At 47.7% G+C, this 24,640-nt stretch overlaps 1 protein-coding gene across 1 annotated transcript; it reads right to left on the bottom strand.

Moving 5' to 3' along the window:
* Positions 1-14,283: 14,283 nt before the first annotated feature.
* On the bottom strand, positions 14,284-20,021 carry FZD4 (frizzled class receptor 4). The gene is made up of 2 exons (XM_075050128.1): positions 19,737-20,021; positions 14,284-18,887 (listed from the first exon to the last, which is right to left on the bottom strand). Exons 1-2 carry the CDS (start codon positions 20,004-20,006, stop codon positions 17,559-17,561), a joined length of 1,599 nt encoding a protein of 532 aa, XP_074906229.1. The 5' UTR covers positions 20,007-20,021; the 3' UTR covers positions 14,284-17,558.
* Positions 20,022-24,640: the final 4,619 nt, after the last annotated feature.

The following is a 24,640-nucleotide window of genomic DNA, read 5'->3' as shown; positions in this document are numbered from 1 at the left end:
CAGCCCCCGGTGGCTTTGGGGACCCCCGGGGGACCCCCCCACCACTGCTCCCCCCTGCCCTGGAGGCAGGAGAGGGCCAGGCAGAGGCTTTGCCTCCTCCCCAGGGTTTTACCGGGACCTGGGGGGGGATTTCTGGCAGCCGACAAGGAGAAGGGACCCTCGGGCTGGGACGAGGTGGCTTCTGCGGGACAGCCGTGACACCTAGTGGTGACAGCGGTGGGGTCCCCCGGCCCTGCGAGACCGTCACCCCACGGGTGCTTTCCACGGGTGGGAGGGTCGGAATACCTTTTTTAAAGGATGGCCGCCTGTTTGAGGAAGGTTTTGTTGGGGTGTCACCCTCCCGGTCCACCCCCAGGGTTTTTTTTTTTTTTTTTGCTCCTCTCCGACAGCCCCGGTGGGTTTGCGGCGACCACGGAGGAACTCGACCACCCGCCTCGAAAACTGGCTGAAAGGATGCTGGTAGCTGCTGGGTTTGGGGTTGCAATTCGTATTTGCCTCTCTGTACTAACCCGTGGCCTTCGTCTCGCTTAGGAGGGGGTCAAAACGCTCGTGCTCAGGCTCGGTCCAAGCGAGCGGGCTTGGTGGTGGATGCTCTGCCTGGTTCCTGGCTCCTCTGCCAACGCGCCCTCGGGTCCCCGCGGTCCATCCGCAGCTTTGTCAGGCGGCGATTGCTGCGATAGCACGTCTGACCTGTAACTTAACCCACGGCTCAGCGCATGCGGTCAATAAACGCATCAGCTTTGACTGGTAGGTTTACTTTTTTGATCAGGCAAAGAGTTTGTTTATCACAGCGGTTAGTTTACTTTCCAGAGGCTTATCCCTAATATTACACTAATTTTTCCAGCAAAGAGATGAGCTGCCGGTCTTGATTAGCCCCCCTAAAATATAAATTTTAATATTCCAAACACCACTAGAGAGTGCAGTAGTAGGCATTCCTGTTGGCAACCTCATCCAAGCATTCAAAAACAAGGAAAAAACTAAGGGACTTAGATGCAGCACTGCTGGGAAGTGAAACATTAAAAATCCAGTTCCCAGGCCTCCAGACCGGGGTCTAAACCCCTGCTTTAGGTGCAGATGCTGTGGTGATCCTGCCCGTGTCCCAGTGATGACGGCTGGATAAACAGCTGCCCATGAGCCATGCACAAAGACGGGACGTTCTCTCCAGGGCTAATTCTGTTTCTTGCCATAGGTCTATATTTCAAACTTTTTTTAATTTAAATTCACTTTACTTAAATACATTTAAGAGTTAGACATAAATTTAACATTTAACATTAATTAATTTAATGTGACATTTATTATGTTCACTTCAAAGTTTATTTGGACACTTAAAGAATAATAAACCCACACAGAGGATGGGAGATAGAGCTGAGTGTCCTCAAATTACTGACACTGAACTTTGTAGGCAAAATACACCCAGGTACTAATAATGCATGCAAATGTTGTGACCACATACAGATATAAACATAGATACGTGTAAGGGTTTGTTTAAATAGGACACGCTCCCAGAACTCCACGCCAGTGATCTCTACTCCTCCATCCACAGCAGCTACTGCCCACTTTGCACTTACACATACCACAGTTCATGTCGAGCCTTTCTAATGCAGCCAGTTATCTGCTGCACTGAAGATGAGGAGCAATTGCTGATGTGAGGGCTAGGAGATCTGAATGAGACACCAGAAAATCTGGAAAGTCTAAACCAGAGCAGGATTGCTAGTGAGCTGTATGTGCCTCAAGGGATACAGCTGGTGCTCTGCAAGGGCTGGGTAAATCATTTACAGGCAATGGCAGTGTGATGAAGGCGCTGAGGGCGGGGGTAAGAGACAAATGAGACCATGGGGAATGATTGACTACAGTTAAAGGTCACAAACCTTTGTAAATATACGGTAGAAACTGAGTTAAGGTGGTGAAAGATTTACAAGGCCTGAGTAGGCATAGGAAGAGGGCTGGGGGTGGCAAATTTTGGACTGGTATAAAAGTTGACAGTCATGTATTGGCAGGAGATGAGCAAGTCTGGCAGATCCTCGGTAGCAAAGAGCAAGACCTAAGACCTAAGAAGGGACTGACACCTTTGGAAGCCCCAGTTGGGATGGTCTATGGAAGTCTTCATGTCACAGATTGTCACAGTCTTGAATAACCTTTAAAGCATCTCCTTTTGGCTCTCTGTGTAGGATGGCCCTGCTAAGGAGGTGCATCAGAACCTTCTCCCCAAAAGGCCCAGAAATTGTGTAAAGCAACATAGTTAAAAAGCATGAGGGCAATAGGAAGGAAGAACAGCTTGCTTGGGTACAAACTTTCACAGGGGCATTGTGAAAATGCCAGCAAATGAAAGACCTGGCTGAGGCATAATTCACACCACTGAGAGCAAAATGCAAATAAAATGAGTCGGTCGTGAGCATGGCAGCTTGCCGAAGTACACCATGTGCAGTTGACATGACAGACCCCTTATCAAAGCTGCTTTATCTGCCCAGAGCCAAGGCAGCATGTGCATTTGTGCTGCTGGAACAGAACAGGTAGACAAATAAATACATGTCAGCTCATGGATCAGTTAGTCCCAGTTAAGTCAGTGGAATGGACACAGGTTTTATTGTTGAGCACACTTTTGCCTTTGACTGACCAGTAACCAGGTGAGCTTCTGTGTGCCAAGGCAGGGGTATTAGCAGCACAAGTCTACAAAATGTTCAGCCCTCAGGCTGAAACCAGGAGAAGATAGTTCCAAATCTACCCTGAATCAAGAGATGCCAGAGATTCTCATTCTTCAAATACCATTTTCTTTTAGCTGTGTCAGGAGGAATACAAACTTCTCGACAATCTTTGTGATCATTTTTAAGACTTAAAAGTGCCCTTACCATGCCAGAACTTACGTCCAAATATTTTTACTTCTAAGCAGTGTAAATTGCATTTGTCCTTTCAAAAGTGTCAAGAGAACAAGGACCCAAAGGGTAGCTGGAGCTGAACGCCGTGGAGCTGGGAATACAGAAAGCAAAGAGGCAGACAGGGTGGCATCTCTGAGTGGCCCCTCTCTGCTTGCAGACTGCACTTGCATACCCTGAAACCAGGTGAAATTCCAGGCATTCTTACTTTATTTTGACAAATTCTTTCTTCCTTCCAAGCGGTCAGGCCTGTGCCTTGGGATAAGGCTGGCCTTTCACTCCTGAGGGGCAACCTCTTCAGTTGTTTCAGCAGAAAGGCTTTCTACACAATCCATCAAACTGAACATTTACAGCATTTAATAAAAGTCTGAGCACCCTAGGACCTGCAGAAATGCATCTCTTGGTTCACTCTGTAGAAAGGACAGGATAAGATTGCTGTGTGCCTGCGTGTAGGACAACACTGCTTACGCATAGCTAAACTGACAGCAGAATTTCTTCATTATTCCTCATTCCTGGATGAATGTAAGGACAAAAGGATCATGAAGGATGCTAACTGGAACAGAGGCTTTAACCTTCTTTCAGTTTGCAGATCCCCAGAGATTTTCAAGACATGATGCAGGCTGCTGCCGACAGCAGACTTGTTTTCCTAGACTTGCTCTCGCAGGCACAGTGGAGGTTACACATGGGAACGCACCAGTCTGTGGCCACAGAAGGAAAGGGGCTGCTCGGAAATGAGAAGGTCCTCTTCAATTTGCAGCTATTGCACTTTGATTTGGTGACCTATCAGGAGGGTGGAAAGAAGATTGACTTGGGGATAAGGGAAAAGTCCTGTGTTCATCACCAGGAAATTCAGTTTCCAGGGTGTAAATGGAAGATTTCTCCCACTGCCAGAGCTGCAGGCTTGTCTTTGGCAGGAGTCACAGAATCACAGCATGGTTGAAGTTGGAAGGGACCTATGGAGGTCATCTCATCCAACCTCCCTGCTCAAGCAGGGCCACCTCCAGCTGGTTGCCCAGGACCGTGCCCAGCTTGGTTTTGACTATCTTTAAGGATGAAGAGTCCACAGCACCCATGGGCAACCTGTGCCAGTGCTGGGTCACCCTTGCAGCAAGAAAAAGAGTGTTTCCTGATGTTCAGACAGCACCTCCTGTGTTTCAACTTGTGCCCGTGGCCTCTGGTCCTGGTCCTGGGCACCACTGAGAAGAGCCTGGCTCCATCTTCTTTGCACCCTCCCTTTAGGTATTCGTATATAGTGATGAGATTCCCCCCTGAGCCTGCTCTTATCCAGGCTGACTGTTCGCAGCTCTCTCAGCCTTTCCTTAGAGGAGAGATGCTCCAGTTCTTTGCATCATCTTCGTGGCCCTTTGCTGGACTCTCTCCCACTGCAGGTGGGATATACTGGAGAGAGTCCAGTGGTGGTTGGTGGCATGGGGCTGCCCTGGCTTCACTGCTGAGCGGTCAGTGCAGACTCAGAGGGGTTGTTTTCCCCAGACTGGTGTTCCCAGAAGGGAAAAACCCCACTCCTTCCCCTCTCACTGCAACTGCCTGGATGAATGAGCGATGGCAGGTTAGTGGGCAGTGTGGTCTGTCGAGCCCACATGCTGGTTTCTCACATTTCAGTCAGTTGTTTTCACCCTTCTGCCAAGTAAAAATAACATCTTTCCAAGGGACTTTGAATCTGGTGATGTGGGAAGAACCACCTGCTAAAAAACACCGGGAAAGTTTTCCTGTTAATTTGTCAAAGGCAGAATTTTAATCTATCTTTGTGGAAAAGAGACCCCTGAAATAATTGAAGCAACCCCTTGCCGAGGGGCTTAACATGTGGCAAAAGTTACAGGGGCAGCCAGGAAAGTGCGGTGTTTTATTAATGAGTGTTTGCAGAAGGCTCTGCTGAGGTCAGAGATGGGTTTTTGCCTCTAAGGGAGTGACGTTTGTGGGTTACAGCGGAATAAAGCTTTCCCTGGCTCTGAGGTATGTTTGGTGGAAAGGTGCATCCCAGACTGGGCAGACTGGTGTTATTTAGCCATGTAGGGTACAGCAGCTGGACAACACATTCTGCAAAGCTTTTCTTTCAGTTTTTGCTTCTTTGGGACACCCTTCTCCATCCATGGGTCGGTGGTCCAGCAGGCAGAAACCCTGGGTGATGCACCCATGGGTGGGCTCTGCCGGGCAGGACCGTGTGGGAGTGTGGGCAGAGAGAAACGCTGCCGCAGCAGGAACGTCCTCGGACCCCCGGACACCCCCTCAGCACCGCGTGGGACTGAGCAGCCCACTCACGTTGCACACCAGGAGAGTCTAACCCACAGCCTTCCCTAAGCAGTGAACGGGGCCAAAGTCTGGCTCCCCAAAGGAGGCCAGAACCTCCTACTTAATTTAGTGGCAGAAGCGAGACTATGCTGCTTATTCTCAACAGAAGTAATCATAGAATCATCTAGGTTGGAAAAGACCTTTAAGATCATGAAGTCCAACCATCAGCCATGCCCACTAAAGCATGTCCTGAATCTCCTAATGGAGAATGGGAAAGTGGCTGAGCTCCATGTAGGTCTCTAGAACATCCAAGGTCTCCTCCTGAGTCTGGGACGTGCTCGGCTGGCCCTCAAGATCTAAAAATGAGTTTTCAGGGCTCGCTGTTAGAAAAGACTTTCTGTTTAGAAACAGACAGCAATTAAGAGCCCAGCTCTGAAATTGGTGGCACACCAGTGGGGTTTCAGGTCTCAGTTAGTCCTTCGTGGAGGTGATACGACATCCCCATGTGCGGGCAGACCTCAGGCAGCGGTGCTCAGCCAAGCAGCCACAGTTCCCCATTGTACAAATGCAAGCGGGTCCATGTCCTTGCAGAGCGATGTTCCACTAGAGCTTTTGCAGCTAGAGTTTTTTCTGAAGCTGTTTTTGAAGAGATTATGACAATTCTACATAGGGTTATCATTAGGAGAACGTTGAAATTAAAAATATAAATATACATATGTATACATATGTACCCTGTACTTGCCACTTACCAACTTACTGTGTCTGTGCTCAGAAACTACTTATCACGATAGATCAAGAAGGTCTGACCTATACCATCTTAATCACATAATCACTACGCTAAACAACAAATTGTAGGGAAAATTTTGCGGCATAGATAAAGATTACACTTAAAAATGCGCATACAAAAAGTACAGATGTCAGATGCTGGCCATTTGGAACATTCTGCTTATTTACACAGATAAAAAAGATATTTCTTTGCTTTATCCAGTGCGTGCTTTCTTTTCTTTATCAACCCCAAAATCTGTTATGAGAGGTTAATGCATATTTGCTAATGACACAGTAACAGTTGTTTGAATAAACAAAGTGCATTTTCCTTCATCCCTGCCTGTCCCAGTGACTTTGCCTGGAAATGCCGGTGGCAAACTTTTGTTTGTTTGCAAAACTAGTCACAGAAAGATAGCGGTGTGAATTCTGTCCTGCAATGTTTGCACAAGCACTGGTGGCAGAACGAACACAAATACTCATGGGAATTTGTTTCTGCAAGGTTAATGTCAGAAATGATTTATTGAAGCCTTCCTCCTGCTCAACAGTCTGGCATCCATCAAACAAGTAAACAACACCCCCATGATTTCAGAGTGCTCTGAGGCTGGTCACTGAGCAAACACTCCAGAGCAGAGTCAATATTTTGGGAGTAATCAATCAAATGGTATTTATTCCCACAAAATTTAGGTTGAAATACTTCAAATCAAAAGTCAAAATCAGTATTTTTGAAGATAAATCCATTTTTTCCTATTGATGCGTTCAAGTTGTTCAGCAAAGCTGGTAAGATAGTTGATCCAACTAAAGTTATACTCACATTATGTAGAATAATTTTTAAAAAGCCAGCTTTTTAGTAAAATGACAGAAATGAATATGTCTGTCCTCATGTATTCCCATTTCAAGAGGAAATAGGATTTTCATGGTGTTGCCACACACTCATGCCATGGAAATGCCCCTTTCTCCATTACTCCTGTTCCTGAGAGTTTGGGACTTCTTTAAAAGGTCTTCCTTCTTTCTAATCTCTATTTTCTTTATGAAATGCACACTGAAATGAATTCTTCCTTTTCCATCATGACTGATAACTACAGAAATCTGGATTCATAGGGCCCTACTGAAGTGCAGGTAGAGCTCCAAGAACCAAGCCCAGCCCTCAGGGAATTTAATTTATACGGCGACTGGATTGTAACCATTCTTACAGTTACGTGTGGCCAAGTCAGTGGTTACTGAACCCAGCCAAGAAGGATAGCAATTATTTTCTTCTGTTTATTTACCAGACAAATGGCTATTACCTTCACAGATATAACATGTTATGTTCTAGTCACAGCCAAAACCACTTTCCCTCACCTCCAGCAGATGTTTGGTGGTTTAAAGTATCAAACAGGAACCTGAGATAGTGGCTTGAAGCTGGCAAGTGCCTCCAAGCCGCGATCAGATTGAGCCGAAATGCTGGTTTCGTCCTGTTCAAATGCCAGCTTAAAGTGTTCCTGTTAATGTGAGACATGATTAGAGCATATTAAGCCATAAATAAAAAGGGCTAAAGGGTATTAGGTTTACGGTTGGACTCGATGATCTTAAGGACCTTTTCCAGCCTAAATGATTCTATGATCAGCTGTGGATAGACATGCACTTTGCGAACAGCTGCATTTATTGAAAATCTTTCGGTTTTTTGCCTCTGCAGGCAGCTACTGACCCTCCAGCTCTGCCAAGAGCCGGGCGCTGTCCCATCAGCTTTGGGCAGCGTTGCCCACACTAGCTTAAACACCCCGCGTCTTCGAGGTGTCCCGTGCTGTCCCTTTGCCGGCAGCCCCGTGGGAGCGTCGAGCAGCCACGGCCGGCCCGAGGACCGACGTCTGCCCACGCTCTGGGGCACCTTGGAGCTCTCCTTCCACGTTGTTTGAGTTTGCATCTCTCTGGTGTCTTCCCTCCTCCTTCCTCTGCTCTACGGGGCTCAAGTCCAGCCTGTTTTCCAACCTCTGTGTTATTAGAGAGATTTTTTTCTTTTTTCTTCTGCGTCCAGGGGAATCCATGCGTTAGCACAAGAACATGGTGCGGCTCAGGAGACCCTGGGTTTGGTGTCACATCTGTACTCCTTCTCCAAAGCCTGCCCCAAGTCCCAGCCGCTCCTCACCATTCGTACCACCGTGCAGCGCAGCAGCTCCGTCTCCTTCGGCAGCAGACGTGGCAGCCCTGCCTCTACCTGCTATAATGTTCCCTAGAAATTAAGAACATGAGGGCAGTTTTCAGAAAGAGATGCAGCTTGAGGTCCACAAATGCTGGCCTTCTAGTCCCAGGCTCAGCAATCACTTCCTCTGTAATGGGAGGTAAATTATTTAACCTGAGTTTTGTCTTCATTAAGAATATGAGTCTGTGATAGGAATTTCTAAAGGCTGTCTATGTGCATGTCCGCATTAGTCAAAAAATCCACTCTTAGTCAAATTTGTGTGTAGATTTGTAGATGAGCTACAGAAGTCAGATGGAGAAAGGACTTTTTTTTTCCAGTAAGGCAGATTCTTCCCCTCTCCATGTGGAAGAAATTTCTTTACTTCCTTAAATGAGCAGTGATGAGCCAGCAGGTGCAGTAGGGAATGGAATGTGAAGTGCCAGGTTTTATTTTGCTGTAGATGTATTCACACAGAGATTTTTCCCCTGCTCTGTGTGCCTCTCTGGGCCAACAGATCCTCAAACCTCTTGGTCTTTCTTCCGTCTCTAGGAGGTGAACTAGGTTTTTCTGGGGTTGTAGGGAAAGGCTTTCAAAGATGAGCATTTAAAAATTTGTGCCTCTTCTGCTTCAGTTGCTTTAGCAGAGCCAGGGAGGTGTGGAGGTCCTGGCACTCCTTGCATTCCCATACACTGCCTTCCTCTGCATGGCCCGGTACTGCAGTACTATCATAGAATCATGGAATCATTTAGGTTGGAAAAGACCTTTAAGATCATCGAGTCCAACCATTAACCCAGCACTGCCAAGTCCACCACTAAACCATGTCCCTAAGCACCACATCTACACGTCTTTTCAATACCTCCAGGGATGGTGACTCCACCACTTCCCTGGGCAGCCTGTTCCAATGCTTGGCAACCCTTTGGGGGAAGAAATTTTTCCTAATACCCAATCTGAACCTCCCCTGGTGCAACTTGAGGCCATTTCTTCTCATCCTATCATCACTCATGTCCCAACAGCCGTGGGAGCTCTTGGGTCCTGCTCTCTCTCTTAGTCCTCCACGGCCGGGCCACCCCCTCTGTGACACGAGACAGCAGCTCAGTAGCAGATTTGGGAACGGGACTGCAAACTCCTGACGGCAGCCCAGGCTGCGGGAGGGAGTCGTGGGGCTGCAGAGCACAGCTACTGGAAAGGCCACACAAGCGAGGAGGACTGGGCTGGTGGCCACGTCTCTCAGACTTGACTTTTCACAGCCAAAAAAAGAAAAGGCGCCTGATATCCCGAGGAGAGGGGAGGAAGGGATGTGGCCCTGTGCAGCATCCTGGCGCATCCTGAAGCTGGCAGGGCTCTGGCAGACACGGATGCTGCTCTGGGGCATTTTGGAGAGGGAGGGACCTTGTGAGCTCGCAGAAGCGAAACCTAGGCCATCCCACGGCAAACCGAGGGCCAGCTTTGCTGACGCTGACAGGATAAATTGCTGGTGTTGCAGGATGAGACTTGCCCCTTTCCCTGCTTCGGTTATAAAACCGTTCTCCAGGGAAGCAGGGATGGCTCCTCACTTCTTTTGGCTCCGCTCAGGCCACAGCTGTAGAAACATGATTGTTTTATGAGTGGAATGGTATTATTGTTTGTCATAACTTTCATACACTGGGGCCTCTGTAGCTGAATTTTCAGCATTATATACGTATTCCCTCCTCCTCTGAGAACCCCTCTTCCCCATTTCCAGGCCTCTCCCGCACCCCCTACCTTTCACAAAGATGCTACAGTTTTATTGTGGTTCTCTTGCGCGTGACTCTGCAAATGTTTTTTGCTTTCCGCCTGGGGCCTGCCAGCTTTTTTCCACCGCTGCCAAATGGCAGCAGAAAGAAGAAAGGCTATCATCTCAGGCTGGAGGCTTTCCTTTCTGCTGTGCTCTCCCAGTCCTTTTTCTTTTAAATGTAACTGGCTTGAGGGCAAGGAAGAGACCGTGGTAAGTCTTTCAAACAAGCTTTTCGGAATATGTGTGCTGCTGGCTTCTGCTACCAGCAGCTTTCCTTGCCAGAGTAGGGGACAGACACCCTTTTGGCCCTTTTGCCGCACCAACATGTTATCAGGTCTTTTCTTTTTCTCCGTGAGCAACTTTAGCAACCTGCTGTAGCCACACCAGCCCTGAGCCCAGGGCTGAGCAAGGAGAGATTAATATTAAATGGGGGGTGAGCTCGTGATTTCCTTAGCTGATGCACTTGGTACAAACTATCACTTATGGTCCAGGGCTGGCAGATATGCTGCTGGGCAAAGTCTTCACACCAGCAGCTGCGGTACGTGTCCCGTTTTGCCCTCACCTTTCCAGATGCTGGTTTGGAGCCTTGATGGAGGGAGGGGATGGACAGACCTCCTGTTGTTGCACCCCATTGCCTCTGAACACCCATTTAATGGGTTCAATGTTAGGAGCCTGGAAGAAAGCCGGGGTGGTGGAACACTGGAGCAAGTTGCCCAGAGAGGTGGTTGATGCCCCATCCCCAGAAACATTCAAGGTCAGGCTGGACGGGGCTCTGAGCAACCTGGTTGAAGCTGTCCCTGCTCATGGCAGAGGGCTTGGACTAGATGACCTTGAAATGTCCCTTCCAACCCAACCCATTCTGTAGGGATTATAGGAAAGCCTACGGCGGTGTTGGTCTTACCAAGGAGGTACCAACCTTCTCGGGAGCGATGCGACGCGGGTCGGGGCGCAGCCTGGCAGGGCTGGGGAGCGGGGGCAGGCGAGGAGCCCCAGTCCCACAGCAGCTCCCCGCTTTGCATCCCAGCCCTGCAGTGCCACGAAAAGCAAATCTGGCCCGAGTAACCCCCCGGGAATGGCCTGGACACGAGTGGGGAGCGGGGCTGGAGAGCGGCAGAGAGGGGCTGGGGCCAGGGTGCAGCTGCCGCTAGATGTCAGCCACTCCTTGCTGCAAAGCGAAAGACCCAAAAATGCAAGAAAAATCCCTGAAAAGACTCAATTCCTGCCTTTCCACGGCACTCCGCTTATCATCCCTTACCAAGTACTTGAGTGAGAGCATCTCTGAGTTGCTTCGGAAGAAAATACTTCTGTTCATCCATTAAAACATTTACTGTCAGGCTGTTTCTCTGCATAATAATGTTTTAACCCTTAATATTGTAGAAACAGATTGTCAAATGATTTGCATCTATTTTGCAGGAAGGATGTTTTTCCCTTCCTCAGAGTAAGCTCAGGAAGTGAGAGAACCAGGCAGGAAACTAGCTAAATGCTGATGGAAGTATAAAATGAAGATATTTATCTCACCAGTGTATCGACAAGCCATGCGTAATTGTTCTGCTTTTTTTATGTTTTAAACCATTGATTTTAAAATGGACAAAATTAAAGTTAAGTCTCCCTTTGCTGAATCCTCTGAAGTGGATCTAATTAATCAGCACTTTTGCTTTTGGCAAGCAAACACAGCAACAAAATCAAAAGTTACAAATTACAGTAAACTTTGCAGTGCAATAATATTTGTGTTTGGAGTTTAACCCGTTTCCTCTGGTGTTGTACCTAACATCTGGCACACGGGAGCTCCCTGCTCCCCCCAAAAACTAGGAAAACGGAACAGTTTCTCAGTGCTACCTTAACACGTGAGTCCTCGTTTGCTGCCGCCACCCTCTAAGCCACCTTTGTGCTCTTCCAGCCCTGTCGTGACTTTGGTAGGCTGTTCTCAAAGTGTAAACCAAAACAGCTGGTTGTTAACAACACAGAGCTGTTACAACATCTGGAGTCTGCCAGGATGCGCAGGACCTCTGGCCAGAAATCCTTTCCCAGCTGCAGCAAATACTAGTGACAAGGGATCTACTGTACCAGCTCAGCATCAGCTGGAAGCTGCCTGATCTGCACCCATCCTCTCGTCCATTCTTCTTGTCGAGGTGCAGCAAAACCGTGCTCTGCCTCGTCGCTGTTGCAGCCAGCGTTGGCTTTGCAAGCACGAAGAGATGCTCCGCTTTGTACTCAAACTACATTAATATTTGGCAGTCTGGTTGAATCATCCTAGGTTGAGAACAGAGGCTGCAAACTCCTGGCATATATTTTGACCCAATTAGCCCAACCGTGCCGAAAAGGGCACTATGGAGCATCGGCGATGCAGCTGGTATGGGGCTGTGCAATGGGGCTTTCACCTGTAGCTGGGCAGTTCAAAGCTGGACTCGATCATCCCAGTCGAAGCATCACACTTAGGGAGTTACCAACAGCCCTGCTGAAGGCTTTGCTATTTTAGCCGAGGCTGAGGAAGCTGGAAGTGGTCGGGTAGTTGGTGCTTGTCTTCTCACCCATTTCTACACCCCTGCAGGTAGACGCAGGTCTGGGGATGGGGATGATGGTGCAAGAGGTGCATCCCCTCATGGGGATGATGGTGCAAGAGGGATTGGGGAGCAGCTACACAGGACGATGCCTGCAGGAGCCAAGGCGATGCAATCCAGACCCCTGCTCCCCCGGCAGTTCTTGCTGCCTCACTGTGCCAGTACAGCTCTTGGTGGGGCTGCTGCATAAACCAGATCACTGACATGATCCAAGTTAAAAATAAAGCTCCAGGGAAAAAAAAAAAAAACAAAGCAAAAACTCTGATGGATGTTTTTAACCCAGATTGTTTTGCTGATCTGCTTTGCAGCGCTGCAAATAGTTGTACTGGCAAAACAAAGGAGGAGCTGAAATGTGGCACAGTTATGGGAATGAGTGGCTGGGGATGGAGGTGGTGTGGTGGAAACTTCGCCAGCGAAGCCAGGGTCTCATGATACCACATTTTTGCATCACTGAAGCTTAGAATGCTCCTGATTTCTGGCAGCAGAACTTTGGTCTCCTTTGCTACAAACTTTTTAACATTTGCTCTCTTTAAAGACAGCTTAAAAAAAACACGACAGGACCAACCAACCAAGCAAAACAACCCAAGCCTATATAGCAAAATAACCACAAAAAGTCCTCATAAAGACTATTTTGTGTAATGACAAGTGGCCATCAGGGAGACCTGGAGCAGCCAACACCATCTCGAACACTATGCCTGAGGATCTGTTGGTGTGAACAGCCCCGACGACAAGAGGGAGATCCCGCTCCCTTCCCAGAACCTCTTTTCTTTTATGGATGTTACATTTAACTGTAGCTATATTAAAGACTCCTAATTATAAGTTTCAGAGATCTCATTAATCACCAACCTGAGAACATTATAGTGATGAGCTGCCAAAGGCATGAGCAAATCACTCTAATTACCAGTTTTAGATGCTGCTCTTCAAAACTTGATCAGCTACAGATACACAGGTGATAATTCCTACCGTCTTCTTTATAGCGCACCCTCACTATTATCCACTCTAGTCTGATTTAGGTTCCTATTAGAATAACATTATGCTAATTAAGTAATCCTGCACAGAGAATGCTTCATGATGGAGACGATTAAGTGGGTTTAGATGATGACTAATACTGCAAACTGTACTATCAGTGTCAGAGAAACTGGTGAGGGCTGTACACAAAAAGAAGGAACTCCTCGCTGCCACTGTATATCCTAACTGTGAACAGAAATGACAAAAAGGAATGAAAAATAAGTGGACCATTAATAAGCTCACTTTTTTTAAAAAATACATTGCAAGAAAATGCAGACAATCAATTGAATCTCTTCTCTGAAGGGCTGAAATTACCCCTAGGAGCAAACTCATTTCAAGTATGTTACTAAAAGCAGAATTTGCCCCTTCCAAAAGCCACTAATAGTTCTCATATACTCCACAGGCAGGTGGTGACGCTGCCCTTGTCCACCATACCCCCCAGATCTGAATGCTCAGTGCATCTTTGGATGCACGTATTCCATAATACGTGAAATAAAAAGGAGCTTGACAGGAGGCTCTGCTCTCCCCAGGACCCACATGACAGCAGTGCTCCAGCAGCGGCTGGTTGTGTTTCCATCTCGTACTCTCATTCGGTTTTGGAGACGTGCTCAGACAAGCCCAAAGCTCCAGCTGCATCCCCAGCCAGCACCCGGGACCCGTGTGCCGACTTTGAAAGGGTTTCTGTCCATCCCGTGTGCAAGCCCTGAAGCGTGCACGTACTTTCACCATCGCCCAATGATGTTTTGTTCTCGGTTATTTCTCACAACCCACAAACCGTGCTGGATTAATCCATTCGGAGCATCCCTTCACCGCAGCATGAGCATTTCAATCCTTCTTCCTTCAGGGGAAAAAAGGACTTCCAACAACAACGATGAAGCCAATTTAAGAAACAAACTCACCAAAAACGTGAGGGCTGCCAGGAATACCTTAGTTATCCACAGAGGTTAAAATTTTATTTTGATATAAAAATTAAATAGCAAAGTTGTTTGGTTTTTTTTTTACAGTGATAAATTAGAAATTTACAGTACATACATTGAAGTAGATATATTTTCTGTACACCCCAAAATAATCAGTGTCTATTTCCTTAGAATTCAGAAAAAGGAGCTAACTTGTCTGTTTAACGTAAGAGCTAAGCTTGTACCTCTCCGGCAGACGCTTCTGAAACCTGCAGTGAGAAGAGCACATGCTGAAGGGGGAGAAAGGGGAGCAGGGACTGCCCAAGGAAGGTAACTGCTGTAAAGTTTCTAGTTGTATAACCACAGCAACTGCACTTCCAAGACAGGATTAGTCACACATTTTTTGGCTTTAAATTCATAACAACATTGAAACGAGACAACATCCGAGTTGCACATACCCGCTCTTCTCAACCACTGGGTTTTAGGCTATCTGCTGTGACTTCCCACTCACACAGCCCTGAAGCGGAGCAAGGTAAATGCACGTGGATCAAGACATTTATGGAATGGTTTCATTGCTGCAACACCTAATTTTGCTTTGGGTTGGTACAGTGTCCCCCTGATTGCTTGGGAAAGATGTTCCTTCGGGAACAGCAGCTGGTGTCTCTCCCCAGTCCACCTCCTCCCCATAGTATTTTGAGTCCCTCACACTCTTTAATGGAACATCCCCCTGGGTCCCTCATAGAGCTACGCAGTGCTATCCTCATCCGACTCAATTCCAACATCTCCAATCACTGGGGACACCCGTCTGTCACAGTCACCAGGGTCACAGGCAGAGACGCAGGGATCTGGTAACAGGGAACTACTTAACATTCACTTCTGTGTACATAACATGGTTAAAAACGCTGTTTATTGAATCAGTCAGGTCAAACATGGGTCGTATTGGCCAGGAGAGTATCCAAACCATTTCAGAGTGAAGGACACTTGAGTGAACATGACACCTTGGCACAGCCCAATACCAGGTTACAAGAAAAGGCTACGACTGTGTCCTCACCCCGTGAAAGTCAACATATAGCTGCTGACTTTACACCCCTCTCTGAGCCAGGAGAAAGATCTCACGATGGAGAAACTCGGCCATCTGAAGATCTCCTACTTGCAGAACTCCTTGTCCACAGAGGAATAACCAGATCCAAACACAACACTAATAGCGAAAGACTTTACGGAGACGATGAAAAGGCTCGGCTGGTATGTGGCATTGGCCAAGACAATGCTTGTGCGTCTTGAGCAGAATGTGTCAAGTTGTCACTTGTTCTGCTGGAGAGGGAGCCCAACCGCAAAGACTGCAATTAGGGTTTGTTTGGGGTTTGGTTTTGTGTTGTTTTTTTTTTTTTTTAAAAAAAAAAAAGTGCTCTAGCACATGTTTCAACATTGACATTGAAACAATACGCACTTCTGGGACAGATTAGTGCTCACGGCCAGAGCTGGAATGAATTGTGGTTTGGGAAGCACACGGGGCACCTGTGTGAAAAGCGAGGACAGCAACAGAGCGGTGCCTGTTCTCAGCTGCCCTCGAAGGTTACGCAAGTCGGGGCACCGGGGCGGATGCTCTGCAGCTGATGAGGTTCCACACAAACAAATGAAGCAAAAGTTTAGGGCACACAGATAAAACCGAAGGTCCTTCAAAGGGATAGTGCATCAGAACAGTGTTCTCTTAAGTGCTTCTGGGATATTTCTATTTGCATCACCTTTCTTATTAGCCAAACGAGCCCCCAACACGAGGTTCAAGCTCCCCATGAGCACAAGCTGATGCCTCCTCAAATAAAAGGATAAGAAAACTCAACAGTTGCTATGAAACAACATTATTCAGCAAGAAGTTGGATCTCTTCTCTTGGGATCCCTTTACAAAAACTGGGGACTGAGGACTGAAGGACTGCTCACGTTCTGCATGTAAATATATATTAAAAAAACCCCAAACTCCATAGCTGTCAGTGAGCAATTGGAGCATCGTTGTGAAGCAGTCAGCTGTACTGCGATGTCATGGGCTGAGAATGTTCTTTTAATTGTAACTGACACACATAATTATACAACTGATCTGTGTGAACATGAGGTTGCCAAGGAACTTAACATTTCACTTCTCCCCAGACTGGCGTCTGCAGCGATACCATCGCACTGAATGAAATATATTAAGACTTAATTGCTTCATGCAATTGGTCTCCAGAGAGAGCCAGGTACATTTACATGGAGAAAACTGGCATTGTTTGAAGAGACCCTCAACTCATTTTTCACTTTCCTGGAGGAAGGAAAATTATAATGTAAGACTTTATTTAAAGCTATTAAATACAGCAGAATAAAGTAGTCCGCTGGAAACAGCAGGAGCACCTGAAGGGACAGGAGTGGAGGCAGGCGGATAACGATAATCCATGCAGAAGACCATACACAGTTTCCCAGCTCCCACTGACTCCTCTACTTCTGACAATGGCCTTGAGTAAAGCTTTTAAAAAATTAGAAATACTGATAGAACCACAGAATAGTTCAGGTGGGAAGGGACCTAAGGAGGTCCAAATTCCTGCTCGAGGCAGAGCCAACTCTCAATTCAGACCAGCTTACAGATGGTAAAAACAATGAGTCGAAATTATTATTAGACCATCAGATGACTTAAAGAATCGTCCTCACTAATACCTCACTAAATCCTACTCATTATGGGTAACTCTCAGACCTGGAACGTCCACTTGGTATTCGTTGGAGACCCTGAGCCTTGGCTGACTTGTGGAGTCCCCTCTGTATGGGAGCAGCAGAATTCCCCAGGGCATAAAGACACAAACCTCGGTAGGTGCTTCCTTCACGATGCTGGACTTGGAAAGAAGACATCTAACTGAGGTCCTGGGTGCTCTGTCTTCTGGTAACTGGCCCCTAAATCAGCCCAGAATTTGGCCCTGCACCACCTTTCCTCCATCAGATGAAAATAACATCCCACAGCTGTGGGCTACAGTCCCTCAGCTTCTAAAGACTTCAGTGTATTGCATCCTGCTCTATTTAAAAAAAAAAAAAAAAAAAAAAAAAGATAATGTGTTTGGATATTTCACAGCTTTTAAAGCCTTCCTGGGCTTTCCTATTTTGGGCAGCATGGTTTATGGCTATTGTATCTGCAGCATGATCCTTTTGCTGTTTATTCTTTAAGGCTTTTTTTTCCATCCCCCAGAGACAGGTTGTGTAACCGCCTCCCTACTCTACTCCCAACATTTACACAGCAATGCTTACACACGATCAGTCCTTCACGGGAGAGCAGACCATCGGGGTGTCGTCCTGTTCTCACACCACGGTCTCGTTCCCTTTCCCAGGTTTCACCCAACCATCTGCTCTCTTCTCCCGTTTCACTTTCCCTGAGTTCACCAGTCTGTTCGAGCACTTCTGCCACGTGTGCAGAGTTTTGGCTGACCAGATCCACATACCTGATGTAATACCCACCAGGAGGGACATGAAAATTTTGAGCATCTCCACTGCCATATTGGAATCATCTGCCGAATAGCGGAAAACGGCCCAGTTGGAGATTTCGTAGAAATAACAGGCAATGACACACGTTGCCGGGACGGTGTACAGCACTGAAAAGACACCGATTTTGACCATCAGCCTTTCCAGTTTGTCAGTTTTAGTTCCATCTTTCTGGAGATTAGACCTGATTTTAAATAAGGCCACTAGTCCCGCTGCAATGAATAAAGTCCCGATGACCAGGTAGGTAAAAAGCGGAGCGACGACAAAGCCCGTCAGCGCATCTAGGTTCTGGTTCCCCACGTAGCACAGACCGGTGAGCTCATCTGCGTCTACCAGTCTCATAATCAAAATGACGATGGTCTTCACCGCGGGGATAGCCCAGGCTGCAATATGGAAATAAGAGCTGTGCATTTCTATAGCTTCATGGCCCCACTTCAGTCCTGCAGCCAGAAACCAGGTCAATGTCAGAATAACCCACCAGATGGAGCTAGCCATCCCGAAAAAGTACATCAGCAAGAAAATTATAGCACATCCTGTGTTCTTAAGACCTTCTTGGATAAGAACAGGTTCTGCTGCCTCTTCAAAATCACAGGATATCCTTTCCCGGCCCACAGTTAGCCTCACAATATAAGCAATGCTATAAATATTGTAGCACATGCTCAAAAATATGATTGGGCGCTCCGGGTAGGAAAATCTGGATGAATCAATCAGGAAGGTCAGGACTGTGAAGGCAGTTGAGATGAAGCAAAGACTGGCCCAGACGGCCATCCAGATATCTGTGAATTCCTTAGCTGACCTGCTGTAGAGGCCAGCGTCGTAGCCGCACTTGAGGACACAGTTCAAGCTTCTCTTCACCCAGATGTACTGATCCGAGTTAGATCCCATGCTGTGGCACTCTTCTCCAGGCTGCAAGGAGGTCTTGCTGTGGAGGGGAACCTCTTCGTCTCCGGGGCCCTCCATGCACATGTGGTTGTGATCATTCTGGGGTGGGAATTTGCTGCAGTTTAGGCTATCCGGCCAGGCAAATCCAAATTCTTTTAAAACGGGTTCGCATCTTCTTTTGACGGAGAGGCACATGCCACCGCAGGGACCTATGGGGATGTTAATCTTCTCTGTGCACATCGGGACGTAGACTGAACAAAGGAAGAACTGGAAGAGAGAAACAGAAAGCACAAGCGTGTTAGGGGAAAATGACACAGGTCAAAATATAATGAGTTTTCTCTTTCTGCCTCTTTAGCAGTAATATTTGGTCCTTTGCCTTAAAAAACAGGAAGCAGCATAAAACAAATAAACCAAGAACAATAAAAACAAAGGAGAAAAAAACCCCCAAACCTAACAATGTTGTCTTCTTTCAGTTCGAATGTGGTCCGAAGCCAAAGCCTGAACGTTTTACTCCCCAGACTAGCTCCGTGTAAATTTGGCCCACGGGTTTCAATAAAGCCAGCGGGATTTAGCCAGCCGTAAACCTCAAGGGTGCGATTCGGGAAAGCAAAAAAACCAAACTGATGCGGTTTAAACAAACACACGTATCTGTTCTAGGCGCTGCCTGGATATCACAGCTAGCAAACACGCAGGGAGAAAAGGCATTTACTGAAGTACTTCGGTTCGCGATCTTCCCTTCGCCGTACGGTCCCGTACGTATTTACACCGGTAAAGAAACACCGTCCTTCTCTCGAATAACCGCGATTCTGCGACGCGGCAGCCTAAGGGGGCTGGCGGGCTCATTGGGGGAGCTCTGCCCCACGCAGCGAGCCGGGGTTTGTCCGATGGAGCCCACGCCCGTGGGGAGGACAAGGACCTTTGCCGTTCCTTCGCCCGGGAGAAGGGGGAACCCCTCGGCGGGGGTCCCTCGGTTTCCCGTTCACGGGGGTCGCGGCACTTGGGGTACAACAGAAACACGCGGGGGGGGGGGGGGAGGCAGCGACCGGCCGGGGACCCCCCCGCTCCCCACGCACAAAGAGGACCCCCGGGGGGTGTGTTCCCCCCCTCGGAACCCACCTGGAGCTGGCTGGAGCAGCCGTACTGGATGAGGGGGGTGAAGGTGGTGAGCTGCAGCTCCGCGTCCGCCTGCAGCTCGTGTCCCACCAGGTTGGGCATCTTGGTGACATTGTAGCCCAGGTTCTGGCACATGGCGATACGGATGGCGTCGCAACGCCGCTCCTCCTCGTCGCCGAACCCCCCCGCTCCGCCGAGCAGCCCCGCCACCAGCACGGCCAGCAGCCGGGCACGACCGGCCCATCTCCCCCCGCCGCCGCCGCCCCCCGCCATCTTCCTTCCCCCCCCCCCCCACCTGCCCCGGCCCCGGCCCCGGCTCCGGCCCCGGCCCCGGCCCCGGCCCCGGCCGCGCCGTGCCGCACGGGCCGGCTCCAACGGGGAGGGGCCGGGGGCGGCTCCGCTATTAACCAGCCTCGCCGAGAAACTGCCCAGGGGAGGGACGGCACCTCCCCGCGTCGCCGCCCCCGCCCCGGGGAGCCCGGCCCGGCACGGCTCGGCTCGCCTCACCCCCCCACACACATCCCGGGCCGGGAGGGGGGGTCCTACCTGCGCCCCCCTCGCCCCGCCGCCAACGCTCCCTGGGGACCCCCGACCCGCACCCCCGCGCTGCATCCCACCACTGCTGGCAAGGGTGTCCCCCGTCCCCCCTCCCTTCTCCTTTTGGGGACCCCCTACCTGCAGCCCCCGTCCCTCAGAAACACCCCTGTCCCTGTCCCCCCTCCCCAGGTACCCCCTTCCCTCCCTCCCGGGCGCCTGGTGCCCCCGGGAGACATCCCCACCGTGTCTTCCCCAGCATGGGTGCTGGTCCCAGGGCACCCAGGTCCAGCTCCCCAAGGGGAGGGTGGGCTGAAACACCCCCCACACACACACACACACACGCGTGTTGGGGCCCACCATGCGCCAGCCCTGCCCTCACTTCTGGCCTGTCTTTCTTCAGCCAAGGGTGCTCAGCCTCTTCGCTGCCGGGTTGAAAGCGTCGGGGTTGGCTTTCTAAGCCGCCCGGTTTTCTTCCTAACGCTGGCCGAGGGGTTACATCTGGGGTTTAGTGGTTTTTTTTTGTCATCGGGGCCAAGAAACTTGGAGGGCACTGCTAGGTACCTTCTGGCGTTTCTACAGATCGCCATAAAACAAGAAAGTGTGGATGAAGCATTCGTGGACTTGGAGGGGAAAGGCCTGGACGATTAAGCAGACCTTTAACGTGTCAGCGGGAAGAGGGATTAAGAGCGGAGAAATGAGGCTCATGCTTAGATTCTCCCAGTATTATTTACACCTGTAATAAAATCTGGTTGAGCTGGTTGTGCCTTTAGCAAAAATATGTCATCTATTAATGAATTGTTTGTAAAGCACTTCGAAAATGTTCGCAAAGCCCTGGTTAAGCGACCTCTTACCGTGCGTGTACGGCGTGTAGCATGTGCGTGTGCTCCCGAGCATGTCGGTCGCGAGCAGCTACGCCTCCGTCCACACCTCGGGGCCTCCGCTTCTCCCCAGGGTCTCCCGGCTGCATCACTGGGCTAAGGCAAAGACTAACAGACCAAGGCAGTGCTTAACAGCAGCTCCTTTCCAGGCACAAGACCGTAAACCGCGGCAAAACCCACGCTGTGAAGTGCCCCGTGCTCGGTCACTGCAGGTTTTCCCGCTGCGGCTCCATCGCCGTCGGGTTTTTTTCACCCCTGAGTTGCAGGAAACATGTGTGTGAGCTGTTCTGTGATGTTGTAGGGACTGAGGGGCTTTAAGTGTGCTTTCCTGCAGCAAGATGGATAGTGTTTTAATTGAGGTTTCATGAGCATAGATATTTACATAGCTCTCATCACCGTAATACTTTACAGCTAGCTCCAATAAACAGTGCCTCTAACCTCACGAAGTCCTTGTGAGGCAGACAAGTAATATTATCTTAGCTTTTTAAACACGCGGGCAGACAGTGCTACAGTCCCAAGGTCAGGTAAAGAGTTGACGATGGAGTCAGCAACCCGACCATATCTTGCAAGACCCATATTTACTCCCAAGCTTTGCCGTCCGTAACCAGCAGCGCTCAGCTGCTAATCAGGGTGGGTGATAATGCTGAGAACGCACGCAGTGTGCTGCTACGCAGGGCCACCGAGCCGTTCCCAGCCCCACCGAGTTCACCGTCTACATCAGCCAAGCGTGGGGAACGGGTGATAGGTGCTCTCCATACAAACACTTGAAACCAGGAGGCAGAGAAGTTTTGGGGTTTTTTTTTGTCCAAATTGCGTAGGAAGGAAGACTAGAGGGAGGATCATGGTGACCTTAAAAACTATGTATCTTTGTCTTAGTGTATGAAAACCCTTTTCATTTGCAGTCTTCTGCTGCAGTTAGGCACCGAAGCAGAGTTTGCTGCTACCCGAATATGACCTTTGCCTAATTCCCATGGAAAAACTCACCTACTGCATATTCAGGAATTATGCAGCAAAACCCTCTGCCCGTGGACCTGGTCCTTGGACTCAGTAAAGGGGCAGGGGGGCATTTTAAAGCTACAGTGGACACAAGTACCTTTTTGGAGGAAGAACTCTCCCCCCCAAAAAAAACCCTACTGCTATTGCCTTTTCTTTGAAAACACAAAATAAATATTAGAAAGTGCTACACTGCTGTGTTTGCTTTGGAAAGTCTTTTAGATAACGGGAATTAGTTTTCAAAACAAGAGTGCTGGGAGAGGCGGTGGCAAATCACACGAGAAGTCAGATTTGGAAAAAATGGTAATTACCCTGCTTTGAACCTTATGCATATATTAACAGTGATTAAATGTCACCATGATAAGCATGTACATGATAGTTTCCTTAAACAGATCAAAATAACAAACCTCCGGGATAGTGGGTTTATAGATTCTTAGATTACTGGACAGTGTGAGACGCTGGCCTAAATCCGGCACAGCACAAGCCATGCTTCTTTCTTGATTATTGCCTGACTGACAGCACATTTTTTTTAATAAATCTGATTTTGATTTTGAGGTTGCTTTCGTTAAAACATCAGCAGCCACCAAGATAATTATTATTTATTGTGGCTGCCAATAATTATATTTGGTTTCTAGTCTGAGTTATCTTCAGCTTCCAGCCACTGACTCTTGTTCTATCTTTGCCGGCCAGGTTGAGAAGTCATTACCAAGATTATCCATGTAGGTAATGCCAGGCTGTGATTAAGTCACCCTTTGACCTTTTCGTAGTAAGCAAAATAGATTGAACTTCCTGAGTTTCTTACTGTAAGGCGTCTTTTCCAATTCTTTAATCATACTTTTGATTTTAAAGGAGCAAGATTTGACCCTGCTGTTTGAAAAGCACTTTCAGTCCAAACCATCCTTTACAGTCTTAATGGATATGTCTGAATTAGTAGCCAAAGCAAGCTGGTCTCTTTAGAGTCTTGTTTTATAAATATGGCTTAGTTTCATTTTTGCAGAGTCATCTTTCCCTCTAAATCTTTCTGCGTCCTGTTTTGCTTTAACTCTATGGCAGCATTGGAGGTTATTTCCCATATATTTGCTCTCCACAAATCCCTGGTCGCTTTAGATCAGCTAGGATAGGCAGACACTTGCAGAAGGCAACTCACATAATAGGAATTCCATGAATATAAAATCCTACTTATAATTTATTATTATCTTGTTATTACTATTTCCCCCTTAAGTTTGTATGTGGGTTTTCTGCATACGTATTAAAGCTATGTGTGTATTTTTACGTTACAAAAATAAATAATGCTTACCAGCATCTCTGAGAGTCCTCCAGCATCTTGCAGGGTATCTGAGAAGGTTCAGAACTCTTCTCTGAACATTGATATCACCGTCGCAGAGAGTTCTTTAAAGATCTTGGATACAAGTTATCTAAATGTGCAGGGGTTTTAGAATGTGTAACTTGTAGAGCTGTTTTGGGACACTGAAATTGTAAGAATGCATTAATTACTATTAGTTATCTCTAGCATGCAACTCATATATATTTTCCAACATACAACAAAAATATCTGTTGGACGCTTCTGTCACCTGTTTTGTTTACTGACAATTCCAGAACTTCCATCTGGTGATGGACTACTACCATGAGTGACTTTCTCTTGGCCTCAGTTTACATAAAACGCTATTGTCTTTGACCGTCTGTCCAATAACTTTTTGGTTTTGCTTATTTTATCACATTCTTGTAATTCCTTTTGGATTTATATTAATTCAAATCAATGTCTCCTTTCTACTGTTTGACATTTATGCTTTTCTTAAACTTAATTAACTTTTAAATTTTTTCTTTAATTTTTCCATCTATAAAGTTAGCTGAACTTTTTAGTCAAGACAGATCACTTTCTTTATTCAGTGATGGCTTTTCAAGCACCTAGTAATATATTTAAAATGGATTCCTAATTACTATTCACATGCTTACTTACGCTACTTACTTCTGTACTTTGTGAGGCTGGCCTTTTTGAAGTAGGAAATACGTCTATTCCCCGATCTGCATTTATCCTGCTGTATTTATCCATTATAATCAGCATTTCAATTGTCCAGTAACAATCAGAAAAGAAATGGTTTGTTTTGTCATGACACTTCAAGTGAGCATGGCTCTACTTGACCTCGGGAGAAAAACCAGCGCAGTGAGCTGCATATGTATTTATGCATATATATACGCATATGCTAATACACACACACATTTTTATATAGAAAATGTTCATATATAATAGCAGTGCACAAGGTAGCGCACAGAGTGGCACTATGATTCAATGACGTTGAATCAATCAACATTGATCTCTGTGGGGCAGAATGTGTCCCAGAGCTTAGAATGAAGTATATAGTATGTGCAAACTTACCTGCCATGGTGCCTTGTAGCATCCTTCTGGGCCTGATCCAGTGGGATTTGGCTCCTGATGCTCTCAGGATACTTTACTTAAGTTTCTACCTTTGGTGTCTCCATGTGAGCCAGCTTGCTCTGCCA

Source organism: Buteo buteo, chromosome 18 (genome assembly GCF_964188355.1).
Source record: "Buteo buteo chromosome 18, bButBut1.hap1.1, whole genome shotgun sequence".
Classification (NCBI taxonomy): domain Eukaryota; kingdom Metazoa; phylum Chordata; class Aves; order Accipitriformes; family Accipitridae; genus Buteo; species Buteo buteo.
Note: the sequence above shows the minus strand (reverse complement) of the source record. Positions and strands in the feature narration are given on the sequence as shown.

Bases quoted from the DNA above. Each gene is read 5' to 3' on its own strand.
- FZD4 (XM_075050128.1), bottom strand. From the start codon at position 20,006: ATGGCGGGGGGCGGCGGCGGCGGGGGGAGATGGGCCGGTCGTGCCCGG. The intron at 18,888-19,736 runs GTGGGTTCCGAG...TCTCTCTTCCAG, and splicing joins GCTGCTCCAGCCAGCTCCAG to TTCTTCCTTTGTTCAGTCTA.